Source organism: Vipera berus (genome assembly GCF_964194415.1).
Source record: "Vipera berus genome assembly, chromosome: 1".
NCBI lineage: Eukaryota > Metazoa > Chordata > Lepidosauria > Squamata > Viperidae > Vipera > Vipera berus.
In genome coordinates this window covers 113,946,159-113,965,847 of record NC_138202.1, presented here as the reverse complement: position 1 = coordinate 113,965,847, position 19,689 = coordinate 113,946,159, and the positions used below count along the sequence as shown (strand labels likewise).

Below are 19,689 nucleotides of genomic sequence, written 5' to 3'. Positions count from 1 at the left end.
GAACTCACCGAGGGGTTGAGTAAACACTTCATGCCCACGAAGTCAGAGCTCTTCTGGAGGGTAAATTTCGCCCGATGAGTACAGCTTCCTGACGAGCCCGCCAATGGCTTTATAACCCGGGTCAGACACGCCGCGCGGCGATGTCGGTTCCCCGATTTAGAGGACCGAATCCGGGACCAAATTGTCATAGGGCTTAAAGATGAGCGGCTGAGGAGGAAGCTGATCGCCAAACCCGCTCTGACGCTGGCTGAAGTGGCGATGGAAGTCATCGCCTACGAAGACAGCCACGGTGACAACCAACGTTCCCCTGATAGCGGGCCCAGCGGGTCCGTGCACCAGGAGGACGGCGGTTTCAGCGGTCCAGAGGAGGACGACATCTCCATGGACATCGATGCCGTGAAGCGGCGATTCGAAAGACTCAGGCTGCAACGCAACAACCGAGGGGGCCCTACCAACAACCAAAAGAGCACCAGCTACCAACCGAACAGGGCTAAATGTGCCAGCTGCGGCGGAAGACACCCGAGAGCATCGTGCCGGTTCCGCAGTGCCAAGTGCCATGGATGCGGAAAAACAGGTCACCTCAAAGCCGTGTGCCGTAGCCGGAGTCGAGAAAATCTACATGAATTGGAGGTGACATCTGCAGGTATGAACCAACCCACACCCAGGGACAGGCACAAATCCAAACCCCTAGTGCAAAATGTGAAGGGGAAAGTGAGGGAGCACACGGTCCACAGCACCCTTAAGCCCAAAGTCAAGGTGGACGTCCTAATTCACGGAATTCCCTGTGAGATGGAAGTGGACTCTGGGTCCTCCGTCTCACTCATTTCTTGGCAAACTTACAGGGACATTTGTAACCGCAGCCGTAAACGGCCTGCCCTACGCCCCACTAAACTCCGCCTAGCAGATTTTCAAAAAACGCCCATTAAACTCCGGGGAAAGGCCTCCGTCCCAACGGAGTTTAAGCAATTTAAGGGACCCCTTACTATACTAGTTACACAGGAAAACAGGACCAGCCTGCTAGGGCTGGACTGGTTCGAGGCGCTAGGGATAGCGTTGACAGGCGTCAATGCCACTCAGCTGTCAAACTTAGAATCCGTCTGCCTTCAATTCGCGGACGTTTTTGACAGCTCACTAGGGAAATACACAGGACCCCCAGTATCATTAAAACTAAACCCGAATGTAATGCCTGTCAGAATCAAGGCTAGAAGAGTTCCCTTCGCCTTGAGAGAAAAAATAGAAAATGAACTAGATCGGCTAATTAACTTAGGGGGTCTTAGAACCAGTGGAAGGGGCCGAATGGGAAACACCCATAGTGACCCCAATTTAGCCCAATGGCCAAATCAGATTATGTGCTGATTATAAGGCGACCCGAAACCGTGCATTAAACGCCCATGCCTACCCGGTCCCGGCTGTCAAAGACATCCTCGCGGCCATTAAATCAGGCGCCATTTTCGCTAAGTTAGACTTGGCGCAGGCGTATTTACAGCTGCCTGTCACCCCTGACACCGCCTTAGCACAGACAATTGTCACGCACAAGGGAGCGTTTAAAATTAACCGCCTTCAATTCGGCATCTCTGCAGCCCCAGGGATCTTCCAAGAAATCATGGAAAAAACACTTAAAGGGATCCCTGGGGTCTGCCCATATTTCGACGACATCCTAATTGCAGGGGAATCAGAAAACGACTTAGCGGACAAACTAACAAAGGTGCTCCTTAGATTCAGGAAGGCTGGCCTCAAATTACGAAGGGACAAATGCTCCATAGGGGTGCCCTCAACGGAGTTCCTAGGTTTTAAAATTGACGCAAAGGGGATTCACCCCACTGAATCAAAAATAAAAGCCATCAAGACAGCACCCACCCCCAAAAATAAGCAAGAACTGCAAGCCTTTCTAGGGTTAGTTAATTTCTACCATACCTTCCTGCCTCACAAAGCCTCCATCGCTGAACCCCTCCACAGGTTATTAGACAAAGGCAAACCCTGGAATTGGTCACCGCAGCACGACAAAAGTTTTAAACTTCTAAAAAACTTACTGACCAGCAACGCTACAGTGGCACTGTTCAACGAACAGCTACCCTTATGTCTGGCTTGTGATGCCTCTCCATACGGCATTGGAGCAGTCCTAAGCCACTTAACTAAGGAGGGAACGCAAACCCCTGTAGCGTTCTATTCCAGAACGCTGTCAAAACCTGAGCGCAATTACGCTCAAATTGATAAAGAGGCTTTAGCTATAGTTGCTAGCGTAAAAAAGTTTCATGACTACCTATATGGTCGTCAATTTACCATTTTTACGGACCATAAGCCCCTATTAGGAATCTTTACAGTAAACAAACTGACACCCCAAATATTATCTCCCCGCATCCTTAGATGGTCTACCTTTTTGTCAGCCTATTCATTCACGTTGGAATACAAACCAGGGAAAAGCATGGGCCATGCAGACGGGCTTAGCAGACTTCCCCAACCAATAATCGACCCAGACCCTGCACCAGCTGGAAAGATACTGGCTATTTCTGAACTGCCAGAATGCCCATTATCAGTCAAAGACATTTCTGCAGCCACAGCTGCAGACAAAATCCTGGGCAGAGTCTTAGGCTACGTCACGTCAGGCTGGCAATCCACACCCCCAGACCCAGAATTCCAACCTTATATTTTGAAACAAAAAGAATTATCCACCCATCAGGGATGTTTATTATGGGGCAGCAGGGTAGTAATACCCGAAAAGCACAGATTAAAGGTGTTGGAAATCCTCCACGAAGGTCACCCGGGCACGGTCAAAATGAAGGCTTTGGCCAGAAGCTACGTCTGGTGGCCGGGATTAGACAAACAAATAGAAGCACATGTAGCCGGGTGTTATCCCTGCCAACTTGTCAGAGCAGCCCAGCCCCAAGCTCCCATACACAGATGGGAAACAACCAAGACACCCTGGTCACGCATACACATAGACTTTGCGGGTCCATTCCAGGGACAAACATTCCTAATAGTCGTGGATAGCTATTCTAGATGGCTAGAGGTGGCCCCAGTTACAAGCACAACTTCTGCAGCCACAATACAAGTTTTAAGGGGGTTGTTTGCCATACATGGGCTTCCGGATGTATTAGTCTCCGATAATGGCCCCCAATTTACTTCCTACGAATTCCAGAGTTTCACAACGGCGAACTCTATTAGGCACACCACCACGGCTCCATTTCACCCATCCACGAACGGCTTGGCTGAGGTGATGGTGAAATCAACCAAAGAGGCACTGCGGAAAATCATCACCGGCAATTGGCACCGCAGACTTGCTCAATTCCTTTTATCACAACACACCACCCCCTGCACAACTACAGGAAAGTCTCCAGCAGAACTTCGCTGGTTCAAGAGACTAACTACCAGACTGGACCGTTTACATCCTGACAGATCCCCACCAGACCCAGAACTCCCCCTCAAGTACAGAACCCTCAGCACCGGGCAAGCTGTCTGGGCCAGGAACTACGGAGGGGGCAATAAGTGGACACAGGGGGTCGTCTTAGAACAAACAGGCCCCCTGTCATACGTCATTGACATGGGAAATAATTCCCACATCCGCAGACACATTGACCAACTACGGCGTCGCAGCCCACAAAATATGGGGGAAAGGGGGAACCTTGAAATGCAAACTGAACCGCCGCCACAGGCAACCGCACACCAAGACACCCCTGAACAAATGACACCACTACAAAACCCCGCACAACAGGACCCTTTCCATCAAGGAAACCCCGAAGCAAGAGAATCAAGCCCCCCGCCCCCCGAGCCAGATTCCAACACATACCAAGAAAAGGAACAAACGGAAGAAGCAATTCCCCGACAGTCCGAAAGAATAAAAAGACCCCCCACCTATTTAGAAGACTTCGAATGGGGCAACCCCAAAAAGAAACAATCGGGGAAACGGCAACTCAATCAGAGGGAGGGGTAAGGGGTGTTATGTATTTACATGTATTAACGATAACATACTTATAATAGAGTACGGGGCTGAGGTAAAGCCGCGGCAGCTTTTGACAGCTGTCAAAAGCTGCCGGACAGAACCACGCAGGCGCAGCCGTCTGACAGCTCTCGGCTGTCAGAATCACCTGGCAACAGCACGCGCTACCGATGACAGCTCCGAGCTGTCAAACTCAGCCGGCTCGGATTGGCGAAGCAGACGGCGCGGGAAACCAGCTCAGCCCTGATTGGACAATACGTTGACAGCTGCGAGTATAAATAAGAGCATTGCTCTTCTGTTCTTTGCCTGGTTCTTAATAAAGTTAAGTTTACTTAACTTTGCTGTCTCGCCTGCTCTCTCTCTAAAGCAAGTGTAGCATTACTAGCTGGCCTAGAGAGGGGGGGATGCTTCTTCCCTCCAGCGAGTAATGCCGACCCCTCGTGACTTCAGCCCTCAGGCGGTGAAGCAGGATCCCACCTTCATCGCCACTGTTATTTTGTGGGTTCAGATGAGCAGGAATGACGCCACGCAGTTGCGTACAGAGAACTCATTCTTTTATTTAAAGCTGGAACTGTACTGGAGACTGGGGTGTACCTTGCCACAATATATAGCCAGTCTCTTTGATAGCAACCAATCGGATTAAACCCATGTTTGCCGCCTAAAGTTGACCAATTGCAGGACTGGAGATGTCCTGTCTGGGTTGCTGGAGAACCATTAGTTCTCCAGCAACGCACGTGGTTAGATACCAAAAAAGCCCAGTACATAACAGTATCTTTGAAAACTTAGTACTCTGGAAGGAAGAGAAGAGAATATGGTTAAATATCACAATTGTGACTATCTTTCCATGGATACATTTCCAGAATTCAAGAGAAAGCATTACACACCAAAGTAAAAAAGAAATACTGATCACTCACCAGAATGTTTCTACTACACAGTCTGGATGTTGGAGTCCCTCACACAGCAATTTCACTGCTCTCTCATCTGTATCCTTGAGGAACAACCATAACACTTTCAATCTCTGGTTTTTCCTCAAGATCTCAGCAAGATGCCTGCTGCAGGATTCTGTGAAGGTCCATCCCTTGAATCTGAAAATACAGCAACTCTTCAGAAGAATTCAAATTATACTTTCTAGTTAGTAATTTAATATATAAAAATAGATGGTACAGACAATACATATTAAAAATGGTTATAGGTAATCCTTGACATATGACCACAATTGAGCCCAAAATTTATATTGTTAAGTGAGAAAGTTGTCAAGTGAGTGTTGCCCCATTCTAGGACCTTTCTTGCCATGGTTGTTAAGTGAATCACTGCAGTTGTTAAGTTAGTCACATGGTTGTAAAATGAGTGGTTTCTCCACTGACTTTGCTTGTCAGAAAATCACAAAAGGGGATCACATGACCCTAGAACATTGCAAGTGTCATAAATATGAGTCAGTTGCCAAGCATCTGAAATTTGATCTTGTGACCATGGGGATGCTGCAACGGTCGTAAGTGTGAAAAACGGTCATAAGTCACTTTTTTCAGTGCCGTTGTGACTTCAGTCACTAAATGAACTGTTGTTAAGTCAAGGACTACCTATAAAATAAAAATAATAGTTATGGGTAATCAACAAATGTAAAGTATCATATGGTTAGATATTGACACTACATTAAAAGTATCCTATAACTAATATGTAGATTATATGTCAAAGTAAAAAATAAGTTCTAGAATGCAAATCTTGGGTTTGGCACATTTCATGTTTGCAGTTGTAATCTAAAATGTATTGCAAATAGAATAGAATTCTAAATCTAATTTCCTTTTAAAATAAGAAGTTAATCTAGACATTGAAGTATATTCCCTCGTTGGTTAGCCATTGTTCATCAGAAGGGATCAAATATCATTTTCAATAAAGAAATATATAAAATTCTTGTAACTTTTAACATAATCTTAGAATTCATATTTTTAAAAAAACAGGTGGTTTAGTAACCCTTAATAAAAATATCTCAGAGTGAAATGAGATTACGACTTTCAAAATTTGTTCCAGTCTACAATGGTTTGTTTACCACTATTGTTGAAGCATGAAATATCGCCACCACATATGGAAGAGGGATTGAATCTTTTCATTACATTTTTAGAATTTCAGAGAAAAAGTGTTACTGATTTTCACAATTGTGATTACAGTAATATATTAGTGGCAACACATCTTACATGAAATATCTCTTTACTTTATTGTTCGAGGTAAATTTAATATTCTATTTCCACTGAAATTTCCATTATCCCATCTCTGTAAGTGTGTTTGTGTGTGTACATGTGTGCTTAGATGTGCTTAGGTATAGTTGTTCTGAAAATAAAATCTACGTTGCAGGGAAAAAAATAATAAAAGGAAGACTACTTTATTTAACTGAGGATAAGAGGGATTACCAAATATTTATCAAAAAATGCAAAACAATTACTGATGCTTAGACTCTTCAATTAAAACTAGTTGACTAGTTGACACTGGGAACTTTAGTTCTGCATCTTTCAATTACATCTCTTAAACCACGTACAGAACAGCCAGCCACAGGATTGTTTATTTCCTGGTGCAGCCCTGAGTGTTCTCCTCATCTTCATATTCAAAAATGTCATACAGATTGGACTCACAGAACATGAGTGCTTTATGATGTTGCTTTAAGGAAACAACAATTGCAATGGTCCCCCTGTGATGATGGATAACTGCCCAGTGCAACCCAGGTCTAACTTATGGCTGCCAATATGAGTGAGGTCAGAGAGAAGACCATGGTTGTCATAGAGGCCATAAAATCTGAAATAATACTAAATCTCATCCCCAAGACCTGGAGCACTCTTAGATTGGAGATTCCACCACAGTCAAGCCATGAAATCCAAGCAGTACTGCTGGGCAGCAACCATCCTCAGCCCGTCCCTACAAACTCATGTAATGGCACTTACAACCAGGTACCAACGAAGAGGCACAATTGTTCCCTAACCCTAATCCTTCCCTAACCCAGAAATCTTGGCTGATGGAAGAACAAAACTGGATAAAGAAAAACTGTATCCAGGTTACTGTCTGCTAAGGCTTCTTTTATAGCAAATGGGGCTGGCAGTGGAATACTTGGAAGGAATAGGACTGAAGGATGATTGTTAAGACTTATTACTAAGATTTACTGAAAATGAGAAAATAACATAAAAACCCAGTGAGTAGCATTTACTTTCAGATGAGGATCTCTATATATGTTACTCTGGGAAATATAAGTTTGGTTGCTTTTTCATGTATTTGTAATGAACTGGAGAAGGACTCTTCCTCTTTGGAAGGCGGCTGGAAGAAATATGCTGCCCAGCCTCATTTCCTCAGTCTTTCTACCACCACCAATTCCACATTGACCAACTATCCAAACAGCCATTCTAATTCACTCCATCTACCAAGAGCATATTTCTATTTGCCAAGCACTTCCATTGATCCAGCTATCAATTCAACCCATCCAACAGGGCGCAGTAGCCTATTTATTAACCTTCAATACCCCCCCCCCAAATCATAATGAACAAACCACTCTAACCCTTATCTTATGAAGCCACAAAAACAGGTGGGATATCCCTGTCCCTCTCTTTTCTCACTTCAGGGCAAGCCCTGACACTATTACCCTGCCTCTCATCAAGGAATTCCCATGAAAATACTGTACCCTTTTCCTAACTCTGCTTCCTTATCTCTCAATGTCAGTTATAACTCAGTTCCATCCTAGGCTTCAGGAATCCCCAGTAAAGCATCCTTTATTGTTGACCATGAGAAATTGATGAGAGACTTCTGTAACAATATTTAGGTTAATAAGCAAACTTCTAATACTATGTAGTGGTTTCTTTATCAATAACATTTAGAATAAAATGCTAGCAGTTTCTTACCTGAGGACACTTAAGTTTCTCAGTTTGGTCAGTGCTTTAAAGAAGTCTTCCATATATCTTTCATCCAAACTCCATTCCCTAAAGGGGAAAGATATTTTTGCTCTTCAGACGTTCGCTTCAGTGTTTCCATTTCCTCTACTTTGCAAATATAATAGGCATTCCAGTCCATTTAAAAAGTAATCACAAAAATGCATTCATCTTGCACTATGGGAAATTAGTAGTAGAAAAAAGACCATTTTGTAAATGAAATGGTTACAGATAGTCCTTGACCAACAGCCATATTAGAACCTGACTATTACAGTCAGAGGTTGCGACAGCCATTAAGTGAAGCTCCCATGTGATTGTCTTACTTACAACCCGCTACCCATGCTCTCCCCGAAGTGATCTTTAAATAAAGCAAAGGGTGCACCAGGGGCTTGGTGGGAGGCCCTGGGAGGCCTAGTGCAAGCTCTGCCATGGGTCACATAAGGCCTCCCCATCCCTGAGCCACCCCTACAGTATGCTCTGCTTCCCTGCAGGCTGTGGGCCTGCTTCCCAACCCACTGGATCCCATACTGTCTTCCCCACCTGGCATCACAAATCATTCACTTGTCTTTGTAGATTTCCTTCTGAAAGCTCTGGAGGTCACATTGGCAACATCTTCATAGCTATCCATAGTGCTCTGTAGATCACATTGGAGAAGTACAAGCTGCTCTTTCCCTAGGCTATATGGTCTGCTTCTGGAAGCAAGAGCTTTTTGGGGGGACTGTTGCAATGAATTTTGGCTGCTGCAAAATGGTGCTCATTTCCAGGAGTGAGTCATGCAGCCTAGGGATGGGATGCGACTTACTGTTCTTCTCCAATGCAATCTATGGAGCAGTGTGAAGATCTGCAGAGCTCACTGGAGATGGCATGGGAGAAGATGCACCTAATCTAGACATGTCAAAACATGGCACTCTATGGGAGCAGTCTGATGGGAGCAGCCATCAGACCCTCCAGCCTCTAGAACCAAAGTTTAGTATTCAGACTGGCTCATTGGATTCTCTGCTGCTTGTTCTGTTACAGGCAACACTGATGATTTGAAGGTACAAGGTACAAGAACATTCTATAGATTAATTTCTCTCTTAGTCATTTGATTCCTGGCTATTAGCCCAAAATTTACAACTTGACAATACAGCTCCTCAAACTTATAATTGTCCGGCTTTCTATTTCCATCATCTGGTCGGGACAATCACAGGTGAGAGGAATAAACAAGGAGGAAATCCTTCCATTGGGAGCTGTAGTAAACTCACCCCTGTGGCTAAAGCAGGATAGGAGAATGAAATCTGGACAAAGAGCTCTTCAGCCAGCTTCACTTCCCACAGATAACAAGCAGCTAAAAACTACAATAAGAAAATTATTCTGATTTCCTTCTGTTAGAGAAAAAATACAACTTTAAAGCCAATTTATTTATTTATTTATTTAATTGGATTTATATACCACCCTTTCCCGCAGGACTCAGGGCGGTTTACAGGGTATTTAAAACAGGAAATACAAAAGTTAAAAACAATTAAAAATAATTACAACAGTCCCTGAAAAAGTAAAAAAACACCCAATTAAAATTAAAATTAAAATTCTCAGCCTGGGCCAGAGAGCTCGAAGAGCCAGGTCTTCAGGTCCTGGCGGAATGAACGGAGGTCGGGGGCAGTCCTAAGCTCCACGGGCAGCTGGTTCCAGAGGGCAGGCGCACCCACTAAGAAGGCCCTCCCCCTGGGTGTTACCCGCTGGCAATCTTTTACCGGCGGCACCCTGAAAAGTCCCTCCCTGTGGGAGCGCACTGGACGAAGGGAGCTTGATGCTGGCAGCAGGTGTTCCCTCAGATATCCTGGACCCAAGCCATTTAGGGCTTTATAGGTCATTACCAGCACCTTGAATCTCACCCGGAGGGCAACCGGAAGCCAATGCAGCTCGCGGAGTAGAGGTGTTACATGGGAGTATCGGGAAACCCCCATCACAACTCTCGCGGCCGCATTCTGCACCAGCTGAAGCCTCCGAGTGGGCCTCAATTTCCACAAGAATAAAATAATTAAAAGCTGCGACACCATAAAGCTTTATAGCAGGCATGTCCAAAGTGCGGCCTGCGGGCCATTTGCGGCCCGCGGGGCGGTTTCATACGGCCCTCGAACAGCCCTCCCTGCTCTATGTAAATGTGGCCCTCCCACGGCCCTCCTGACGTCACCGCCCAAACCTGGAAGACGAGCGGCGCAGGAGGGGTGGGAGAGGGGAGCGATTTGCCTGCAGTCTTTGTGAAGTAGCAGCTTTAGCCGCAGCTTCGCCAGAAGAAACCGACGGGCCCGCTAAAGCACTTGGCGACCTTTGAGTGCAGGGAGGTGGGGTGAAGAAACCCGACACCGCCTCTTGTCTGGCTTCTCAGGCTCTCTCTCTCTTGAGGGGGGGGACGATCTCGCTGCGCCTCCCACTCTAAGGACCAGCCGGGCAGAGCCACGCAGGTAAGCCCTCCTCCCTCCCTGGTAAAAAAAAAGAAATGCAGCAAGGAGGTGCCTGGGGCGGACCACCTTTTCCTGGATGGCCAAACCGCCACGCTCCTCCCCCCACCCCGGGCTTGGCGCGGCGTCTGCCCCGGTGGCCAGGGAGAAAGGGCCTGCCACACGAGGGAGGGCGGTGAGAGGGCCAGGGAGAAAGGGCCTGCCACACGAGGGAGGGCGGTGAGAGGGCCAGCCAGGGAGAAAGGGCCTGCCACACAAGGGAGGGCGGTGAGAGGGCCAGGGAGAAAGGGCCTGCCACACGAGGGAGGGCGGTGAGAGGGCCAGGGAGAAAGGGCCTGCCACACGAGGGAGGGCGGTGAGAGGGCCAGGCAGAAAGGGCCTGCCACACGAGGGAGGGCGGTGAGAGGGCCAGGGAGAAAGGGCCTGCCACACGAGGGAGGGCGGTGAGAGGGCCAGGGAGAAAGGGCCTGCCACACGAGGGAGGGCGGTGAGAGGGCCAGGGAGAAAGGGCCTGCCACACGAGGGAGGGCGGTGAGAGGGCCAGCCAGGGAGAAAGGGCCTGCCACACGAGGGAGGGCGGTGAGAGGGCCGCATCCTGACGTCACCGCCCAAACGTGGAGGACGAGTGACGCAGAGCAGGCACCCCGGGCAGCGCTGCCCAGCCGGCCGCTCCCTCGGCGCTCTTCCCTCACCGTTCCACGGCCGCCTCGCCCTGAGCGCACGCTCACTTGCCGCCTCCGCTTCCTGCACCTTTTCCTGGCTGGCCGAACCGCCACGCTCCTCCCCCCGCCCCGGGCTTGGCGCGGCGTCTGTGCCGGTGCAGCGAGGCTGACGGTGCACGCCTGGCCTGGCCGAGCGGGAGAAGGGCCTGGTGGGCGGAGTCACCGAGCTGGCGCCAGACAGACCTCAACGGCCTTCCCGCCCCCGGAGACGCCCCGGTGGCCAGGGAAAAAGGGCCTGCCGCGCCCTCGGATTCTCTCTGCGCTGCGAGCACCGCTCGGTTGCCAGGCGGGCTCCGAGTGGCAATTTTCTTGTCCGCTGCACGGAAAGGGCTCGGCTTGAATTCTTCCCGGATGTTTCTGGTTGGTCCCCTCTCAAGTGCTAACCAGGAATGCAGGTGAAGCCCTTGGTATGTGGCAGCTGAGAAAATTGCCTTTCAGAGCCCCTTTGTGCAATGGTTCTTTTGTCAGCCAGAAACAATTGGTTGTGACCATCTACCTGGGCACCCTCTACTCTTCAGCAGCCTCAAGGCCAGGCAAGGGGTGGGCGTGCGGCGCTGGTTCTCTTCTCGGCAGGGGGGAAGGTGAGGCAGCGGCGGGGCAGAATTTGTGAAGTGGTGGAAGTGTGTGAGCTGTTACCAGAGAGTCTGACCTTGTCAAAGCAAATAACACAGTTTCCATCTTCCAAGGTCAAACAGAAAATGGCGACTATAAATAAGAAAAGGAAAGTTGACAGTGAGGGCCGCCGTTTCCAGGAAAGGTGGAAAGTGGAATTTTTTTTCACTGAAATACGGAATCGCTCTGTTTGTCTGATATGTCAAGAGACTGTGGCCGTTTATAAAGAATTTAATATCAAAAGACACTACCAGACAAAACATAGCACATATGACAAACTAACAGGGCGCGACCGCAGTGAAAAGTTGAAGCAACTTGAAGCAGTTTTAATGTCACAACAGCGATTTCTCACAAGAGCCCGTGAGTCAAATGAAAATGCCACAAAGGCAAGCTATGACGTGGCAATGTTAATTGCTAAAAATGGCAAGTCTTTTGCTGAGGGTGATTTTATTAAAGAGTGCGTTATGAAAATGGTTGAAAATATCTGTCCCGAGAAGAAGCAAGAGTTTGCCAACATTTGCCTGGCTCGTAACACTATAGCACGGAGAATTGAAGATATTTCATCAGATATTAAGAGACAGTTGACGTCCAAAGGACAGGATTTTGACTTCTTTTCAATAGCCTGTGATGAAAGCACAGACCTATCTGACACAGCTCAGTTGCTGATTTTTTTGAGAGGGGTGGACGATGAAATAAATGTGACTGAAGAGCTACTTGACCTCCAGAGCCTTACGGACCAAACTAGAGGAAAAGATTTATTTGTTACTGTTAGTTCCGCAATAGATGACATGAAACTGCCCTGGAACAAAATTACTGGGATTATTACTGATGGGGCACCTGCTATGGCTGGTGAACGAAGTGGCTTATCAACCCTAATCTGTAACAAGGTGATTGAAGAAGGAGGCAAAGCTATTAAACTCCATTGTATCATTCATCAACAAGTTCTCTGTGCTAAATATCTCAAATATGATCATGTTATGAAACCGGTTGTAAAGACTATTAATTTTATTCGCGCTAAAGCTCTGTACCACCGCCAGTTTAAACAGTTTCTACTGGACATCCAGGCTGAATATGAAGATGTTTTATATCACAACGATGTAAGATGGCTCAGTCGAGGGTCTGCGCTGCAGCGTTTCTACTCTCTCAGAAAGGAAATAAAATAATTCTTGGAAACAAAGGGACAACCGATGCGAGAACTATCTGATCCTATTTGGCTGGCTGATTTGGGGTTTCTAGTTGACATAACAAAGCATCTGAATGTACTAAACACGAGTCTTCAGGGAAAAGATGCAGTGGTGAACCAGCTCTATTCACACATCAAGGCCTTTGGAACAAAGCTGCAACTTTTCCAAAGGCATTTGTCACAAACACAGCCCAATACCATACATTTCCCAGCATTGCAGGAAATAATGAACAGTTTTTCACAGGACAATATCAGTGTGCAAATGAGCAGGTATGCAGCAGACATCGCATCTCTGGCTGGAGAGTTTAAACGGCGCTTTCAAGATTTTGCAGCTATTGAAAAGGAGATCAGCCTTTTCTCCTCTCCATTCTCTGTTGACCCCGATGATGCTCCAGATCAGCTGCAGCTTGAGCTCATTGAGCTGCATTGTGACAGTGAGTTACGCAGTCGTCACCAACAGCTCTCTCTTGTGAACTTTTACCGCCAACTGGATAAGGGCAGGTTTCAGGAGATTCGGACATTTGCAAAGAAAATGCTGAGCTTGTTTGGCTCAACATATTTGTGTGAGAAGACATTCTCTGCTATGAACTTTAACAAGAACCGTGTGAGGACAAGACTAAGTGACTCTCATCTGCGTGACATTTTGTGCATCAAAACCACTGCCTTTCTACCAGACCGAGCCTATTTGCTGCAGTACAGATCTCAGTTTCACCCTTCACATTAGTGCAGGTAAGTTTTTTTAAAATTTTATTTAAAATACATTGTGAAAATTCAGCTGACAGTTGATCTTAATGTTATAAAATGAAAAGTATGCCATTTGCAATTAACTTGGGATAAAATAATTCATTTGCATTTAATTGCAATTGTTCAAAGAATGTTCGGAAAAATGTTCGGCCCTCCAGCATGTTCACTTCATCCAATCTGGCCCTCTTTGAAAAAAGTTTGGACACCCCTGCTTTATAGGAAAGGCCTTAAATGTTAATGTTGCAGTTTATTCTGTATAATAATTCTCTCAACAAGACTAGAAAATGAGCCCTTTATAGATTCAGTGATGAAGCAGAGAAAATATCCAAGAACTGTGTCCAAGTCACACCACTAGAAGGATTTTTTTTACTTTCTCAATCCACTCCTCTTACTTGAGATGAAAAATGAAGCAGGGTTTAAATTAAAATCTCATACATAATCAATCTCTATAGTCAATCATTCTTAAAAATGACCTTGTTTTAAGGGAGATGCTTAAGACATTTCCAATTATTACAGAAGCATCACCTTATGTTATCTACCATGTAAGATGGAAAGTTTTACATGCAATGAAACTTACAAATGTAGTTCCATGGAACATTTTAGGGTATTGAATGTAGTTCTTTTTAATTAAAGGGAGAACTCCTTGAGCTTAGCTATGGCCAAGTAAGCTTCCAATCAGCCTTTAAAGACTGCCAATATTGGGCAATGAATAAAATAATCAAGTTTTTTATTTGTTTATTTAAAATTGTTAAGATTCTCTAGATCTCAATAGTAACGGCCTCTCCAATCTTGAGCTGAGATGAGCACTTCTTGGTGATATGATTATAAGGCTCCTTAAGGCCAAGAGGAATTAATTGGTGTTGGTCAATTGCTCATTTTTAATCATCCTCCCATCCCACACAGCCCATCCCTTGCCTTCACTTCTCAGGACTGAGAGCGCTCTTTAACTTAGCTGCCCAAAGATATTTATGCATACTTCTAAGTGTCATTTTTCTGGTCTATTATTATATATGAGACTGTAGGTTACAGAATAGTGGTGGCAAGATCATAAACAAAAAGAACTGTTCAATAGATTTCCAAAAATACTTACTCATTTTCTGGAAGAAATAATTTTGTCTCTGCATGATGTAGAAATTCAGAACCTTTGACAAAGAGGTACTTTAAATTCTGGCAGTGTTGTATACAATAGCTCAGGATCATCAATTCCATATCTGAGTTGCACTGATAAACTATTTCAGTGCTATCACATATTGCATTTTTTATAAAATTGTCATCTTGTGTCTCATATAAATAACTAAACATTTCTTTTTGCAATTGGAAATTACGTCTCCTTTTTGTAATATTATTTTTACACAGTCTAGTAAGAATTCTTTATTCTTAGGAGAAATTTCCCATCCAAATTCTTTTTTCAACTCTTTCATTCTTTTTGCTTCATTTAAAAAACCAAAGAGGAAGCAAAATCCTACTGCAAAATCAGGCCTAAAAGATTTATGTCTTTCTAAAAGTGCCTGTAAATTTTTATTCTGATTTTCAGAATGCTGTTCATCTCCTTCTTGTAGGACATAAAAGAAAGCAGCAAAAAAACCTCCTTGAAGCTTAAATGAATGAAACTGAAGGTTTGAATACATTCAATGTCCCTTTTGAAGATCCTCTGATTCAGAAAAATGGGGAGGAAGTTTCTATGATCCAAACTGTGCTTCTTGACTTCTTCTTTCATAAATAAGGTTTTCTGTTTCCAAACCCCTTCTGCAGCCAAAGAGCACAACTCTTTCACATTTGATTGGACATCCTGTTTGGATTCTTTGTGGTGAAACTTTAACAGACTAGAGAAATACAGCATATAGATTGCAGTGGGGTTATATGGTGTCTTCTGCAGATCCTTGCCTCTCTCCATCTCCTGTTTCATCACTGTGCAGATGATCCAGCACTTTCTTTTTGTAGGTAAATTGGAAGCTAGCCAGGCATGGAGGGGAAAGTCAAGAAGCAGGAGGACAACCAATCACGTTTTGTGGGACTTGTAATCCAGATTGAACACTAGTCCAACTTGGCTGCCAACTCATCCAAACTGCAGTTTCTGAAGTTGTCTTTAAGAAATGCCAGAGAGCATCAGGGAAATAAGCAGCTCAGGCTACAGTGCAAAATTGCCCTTGGTATCAAATTTTATTAAAATCTTTGCTCCCCTGCTTTTTTATACATTTCTCCTATCTGTAAACTCAACCATTTAACACACCCTTTCTAAATATTATGTGCTTATTAAGCTGCCTAATTACATTAACTTTTTATAATAAAGTTACATCAGAAAAATAACACCAAAATCACTCAAAAGCAAATGTACTTATGTACAATAAACTTTTCTTCATATAATTTGTATCTCCTAATTTTACAAATGTTAATCATTTTTGACAAGATCTGAATTCCTTCATGGCTAGATACCAAAGTAAATGTATTGTTTTTAATTGTTCAATAGTTTAACGATGAGATAGTCCAACTGTGTTATCTTTCCTTCTTAAGGTAACAAAGAAACGTACTGTCTCACAGTATAAAATATCTCTATGACTCATTGTCTATCTTTCTGTAATATGGGTGATTTGGGTGCTAATCTTTATCATTGTAGTTCTGCATTTTCCAGCTAAACGTAGAGAAAACACCAATATGGATTGTGCGCGCTCGGCTCGCAGCTTTTTCGAGTTTTAACAAATTGGTGGACTTTGTGCTGCGCGATCAGATACTGCCCCCTCGCGGCATAAACTGGGGGTGGCGACGGGGGAAGGCGGCGAGGCTCCGCCTGTCCCTTGCGTGGAAGGCGTGGCGAGTTTTTTTCACAGAAACTCCCTTTCTCCGCTTGGAGTTTCCACTGAGCAGCAAATTCGCCATGCGGAAGAGGCGGGGAGGGTCGAGTGGTGTCCGAACTGGCAGCGTGGCCGGAGTTGGAGAGAAGAAGAAAGCTGCCGTGCTTCCTCATCCTCTGTAGCTTTGGAGTTCCCGTAATCCGGCGCCTCTTTTCAGAGCTTCCTCTGTTCCTTGGGAATGTTGCTGTGAGGATGGGCGGGCTCCTTAATTCCCTAGAAACCAGCCTGAAGTTTGGGACTACATCAGGAGTTGCAGGGGGGTTGCCTCTTCCCTAAATTCTGTAAGACTGCCTGACGCTCCTTTGCACCCTTACCAGACAGAATGGATCCATTTGAGTCCTTTCCTTGTGGATTTTAAACTGATCCTCAGTGCCGTGGGGGAGGGGGGGAGGAGGGGAGGATGGGAATGGAAATCCACCCCTTGGCCCAATGTCATACAAACAGAGCAGCGTTTCTCACTTTTGGGACCTTTAAGATAGCTGGATTCCAGGTAGCTGGGGAATTCTTGGGAGTTGAAATCCACCCGTAGGTTCACCCATAGGGATGTGATATATTTATTGTATACCTTTTTTTTCCATCTAGAACTCCAGCCATTACTCCCTCCCTCTTCTTAATATGGCAGTGGTGGGTGAAGACCCTGCCAGATTTACGACAGATGCTCTGCCTTCTGACGCCAGACTCCTCCCAACATTGACAAATGCCTACCTGGGCACCCGAGTCTACAGGGACATCCTTCATGTCAATGGGGTGTACAATGGAGCAGTTGGGCAGACACATCGGGCCGATCTCCCCAGTCCCGTCGATGTCAAAATGGATGTGGGTGGGGCTGATGACCTGAGAGAGACCTTCTGTCTGGACACAAGGACAGGTAAGTGACAATGCCACTTTCCTCATCTACACTGTTTTGGTAGCCAATACATTCCTGCCACCCTGTCAGGGCAGCTTTCTTCAATTCACATGTCGAACATAGAAATTAGCTTTTGTTTTGAAAGGCAATGTGACTCCATGATTTATAAAGGAGAAAAAGGGGGTGGATATAGAAAATTCAAAGTGGGCTATGTTCTCTGAAGTTTGAATCCCTTCCTATCTCATAAAGGAATCTGAAAATCTCTTGATTTTAAAATCAGCCTCCCCAATTAGGTCTCCAGATGCAACAAAGTGGTCCCCGTTTGCATCGGGATAATGCAAGTTGTTCTCCAGCATGTCTTATCCAACTGGGAAGCCTCCTAAAACCTTCAATCTGGAAGAAGACAGGAATTTTTAAAATAGGAATGTATTTTAATTACAGTGCAGAGTGCTCAAAATCTGGAGAACATTTTCACCTTTCTGTGAAAATGGGTATGGTAGCGATGTGAAAAACTCACTGTATTTTGAGGAATTTGCTGACATACTTGGATTTCTCTTGACATACTTAGGAAAAGTTGGAAAATTTGGAGCTCGTTCTCTGTTAACCTGCTTATTTTTCATTCTTGGTTGCTGATCAAAAGTGAAGGGGGAAAATGTTCACCTAGATGCAAAACTTTTCTTGTCTGTAAAAGCCACAGACTCTTTAGCTCCCATCCCAGAGTCATGGGCCACCCTCTCCAGGTCAGGTCTTGCAGTCTGGATACCATAGCAACAGGGTCATAAAGTCACGATGCCAGGTTAATAAAAACTAGTGCTGGCCTTTACACTGGGAGCTTCTGCACAGAACTTAGCACTGGTTACTGTGAAAATCCCCCCCCCCTTATGGGGTATCACTGCTGTCCTTATGAAGGAGCTCCTAACAGCTTGTAAGAAACTGGGTATCAGCTTGCTTGGTACATACACTTTTTATATTAAGCTTTTAAATTAATAATAAAGCCTAAAATTTATTCATTCACTGCTATGTTTATTGTCTCAGAAGCCAAAAGACCAGCTGTGTGACACTTGGCAAAACAATGGATCATCTTTCAGTCCTTAAATTGGACTTCATTTAATTGTTAAGCAGACAATCGCAAGCAAAGATCTTTTTCACATTTCAATTCATCAAATAACAGAAGGGTTATATTGTCGGCCATGTTTCAATTTCTTGTGCCAGACCCAGTCCCTTATGTGAAATTGCAAAGTAGATTTGATGTCAGAATTTAGGGTATGCATTCAAACTGACCCTTTCCTTCTGCCTGTAGGGTCGTATATCCATACAGCCCAGTGCTCAGAATATACAGCTACTCATACGATTTATGCCCACCAGTCTCTTGTCCATCTCCTGGCCTTCCACATAACGATTGCAAGGTCAACTCTCAAAACTAAGCCCATCACAGTGAATCTCCACACCCAGTTCACACCCGAGAGTCCAGACTTGGACTTGCAGAAAGGGCCAGATTTCCTGCGAGCGCAGTGAGTATTATTGTGGGAATGGTTTTTTGGGCTCTTGGCCAGGCATCGAAAGACTGCGATAACAAAATCTAGTTATTTTTCTTGTGCTTTTGAAAATAAAATAAATGCAGTCCCCCTCCAGAGGACACAGGGAGACTATCATGCTAAGAGGGTGCTTTGGATTATAAAAAAAAGGATGGATTTTTGTCTAATATTGCATTCCGTAACCTGCTGTCCTCCAGATATGCTGGCTCTACAACTTCTTGAACTCCCAACTAGCTTGATCTACAAGGCAGAGTGATTAAGGGAGAAGAGAACCATTGGCCCCTACACTTAAAAGGCATAGGCAGAATTACAAAGAATAAGAAAGGGAAGATGGAAAAAGTGTTAGATTAGAGTTCAAAAGGTATGCAGAACAAATTCTTTGTGCTCAATGGATATAAAATTCCAGTGAAGTTTCTATTGTTTATTAGATGGTCTAATCTCCAGAGAGAAACATAAAGGTTCCCATTTTTTTTCTTTCTCTTTAGCTATTTATATGGAAAGACATTGGTCCCAGAAGTAGAGGGTGGCCCCCAGCCTACTGTACACATGATCTGGACCCCGGTGCCCCAATCAGTGACCCTCCCTGGAGATCACAAGGAGCAGAGATGGGAGTTCCTCACTGCCATAGCAGAGAGTGAAGAGGATGTGCAAAGGACCTTTTGTGAAGGAATGTCCCTGATCGGATCTGGTTCCTTATATCTGTCTCACATCCAGGCCTGGGCAGTACTCTGGGAAGGCTGCTGTGTAGATGTGGACGGGCCTCTTCCCTTGAGCCAGGCCATCTATGGTTGCCTGTATTACCTGCTGAGTGCCATTCCTCCTCTTGGCTCTGCTGGCTTCCCTTTCTCTGGAATCAGCCCAGGAGGCCTTTCCAATGGCACCTCTGGTGAAGACTACTGGGGCCATGTCTTCTGGGACCAGGTGAG

The 19,689-nt window shown here is 45.2% G+C and overlaps 1 protein-coding gene and 1 pseudogene across 4 annotated transcripts in view; one reads left to right on the top strand and one right to left on the bottom strand.

The window, feature by feature from the left end:
- Positions 1-575: 575 nt before the first annotated feature.
- On the bottom strand, positions 576-16,406 carry LOC308670205 (NACHT, LRR and PYD domains-containing protein 12-like; annotated as a pseudogene). Its single transcript has 5 exons — positions 16,262-16,406; positions 14,623-15,485; positions 7,807-7,884; positions 4,849-5,019; positions 576-687 (listed from the first exon to the last, which is right to left on the bottom strand). The product of its transcript is annotated as an NACHT, LRR and PYD domains-containing protein 12-like (transcript).
- Positions 16,386-19,689, top strand: part of PGGHG (protein-glucosylgalactosylhydroxylysine glucosidase) — a 24,876-nt gene continuing 21,572 nt past the window's right edge. For 2 of the 3 annotated variants that reach the window (XR_014024735.1, XM_081314779.1), the window contains exons 1-4: positions 16,386-16,662; positions 16,964-17,249; positions 18,529-18,739; positions 19,249-19,684. Coding sequence is in view for 2 of the 3 variants with exons in the window: in XM_081314779.1 (XP_081170905.1) it covers positions 16,997-17,249; positions 18,529-18,739; positions 19,249-19,684 (900 nt within the window). In the remaining variant the exon portion in view is untranslated. The remainder of the gene's footprint in view (positions 16,663-16,963; positions 17,250-18,528; positions 18,740-19,248; positions 19,685-19,689) is intronic. The other variant, XM_081314780.1, reaches the window with a different exon arrangement.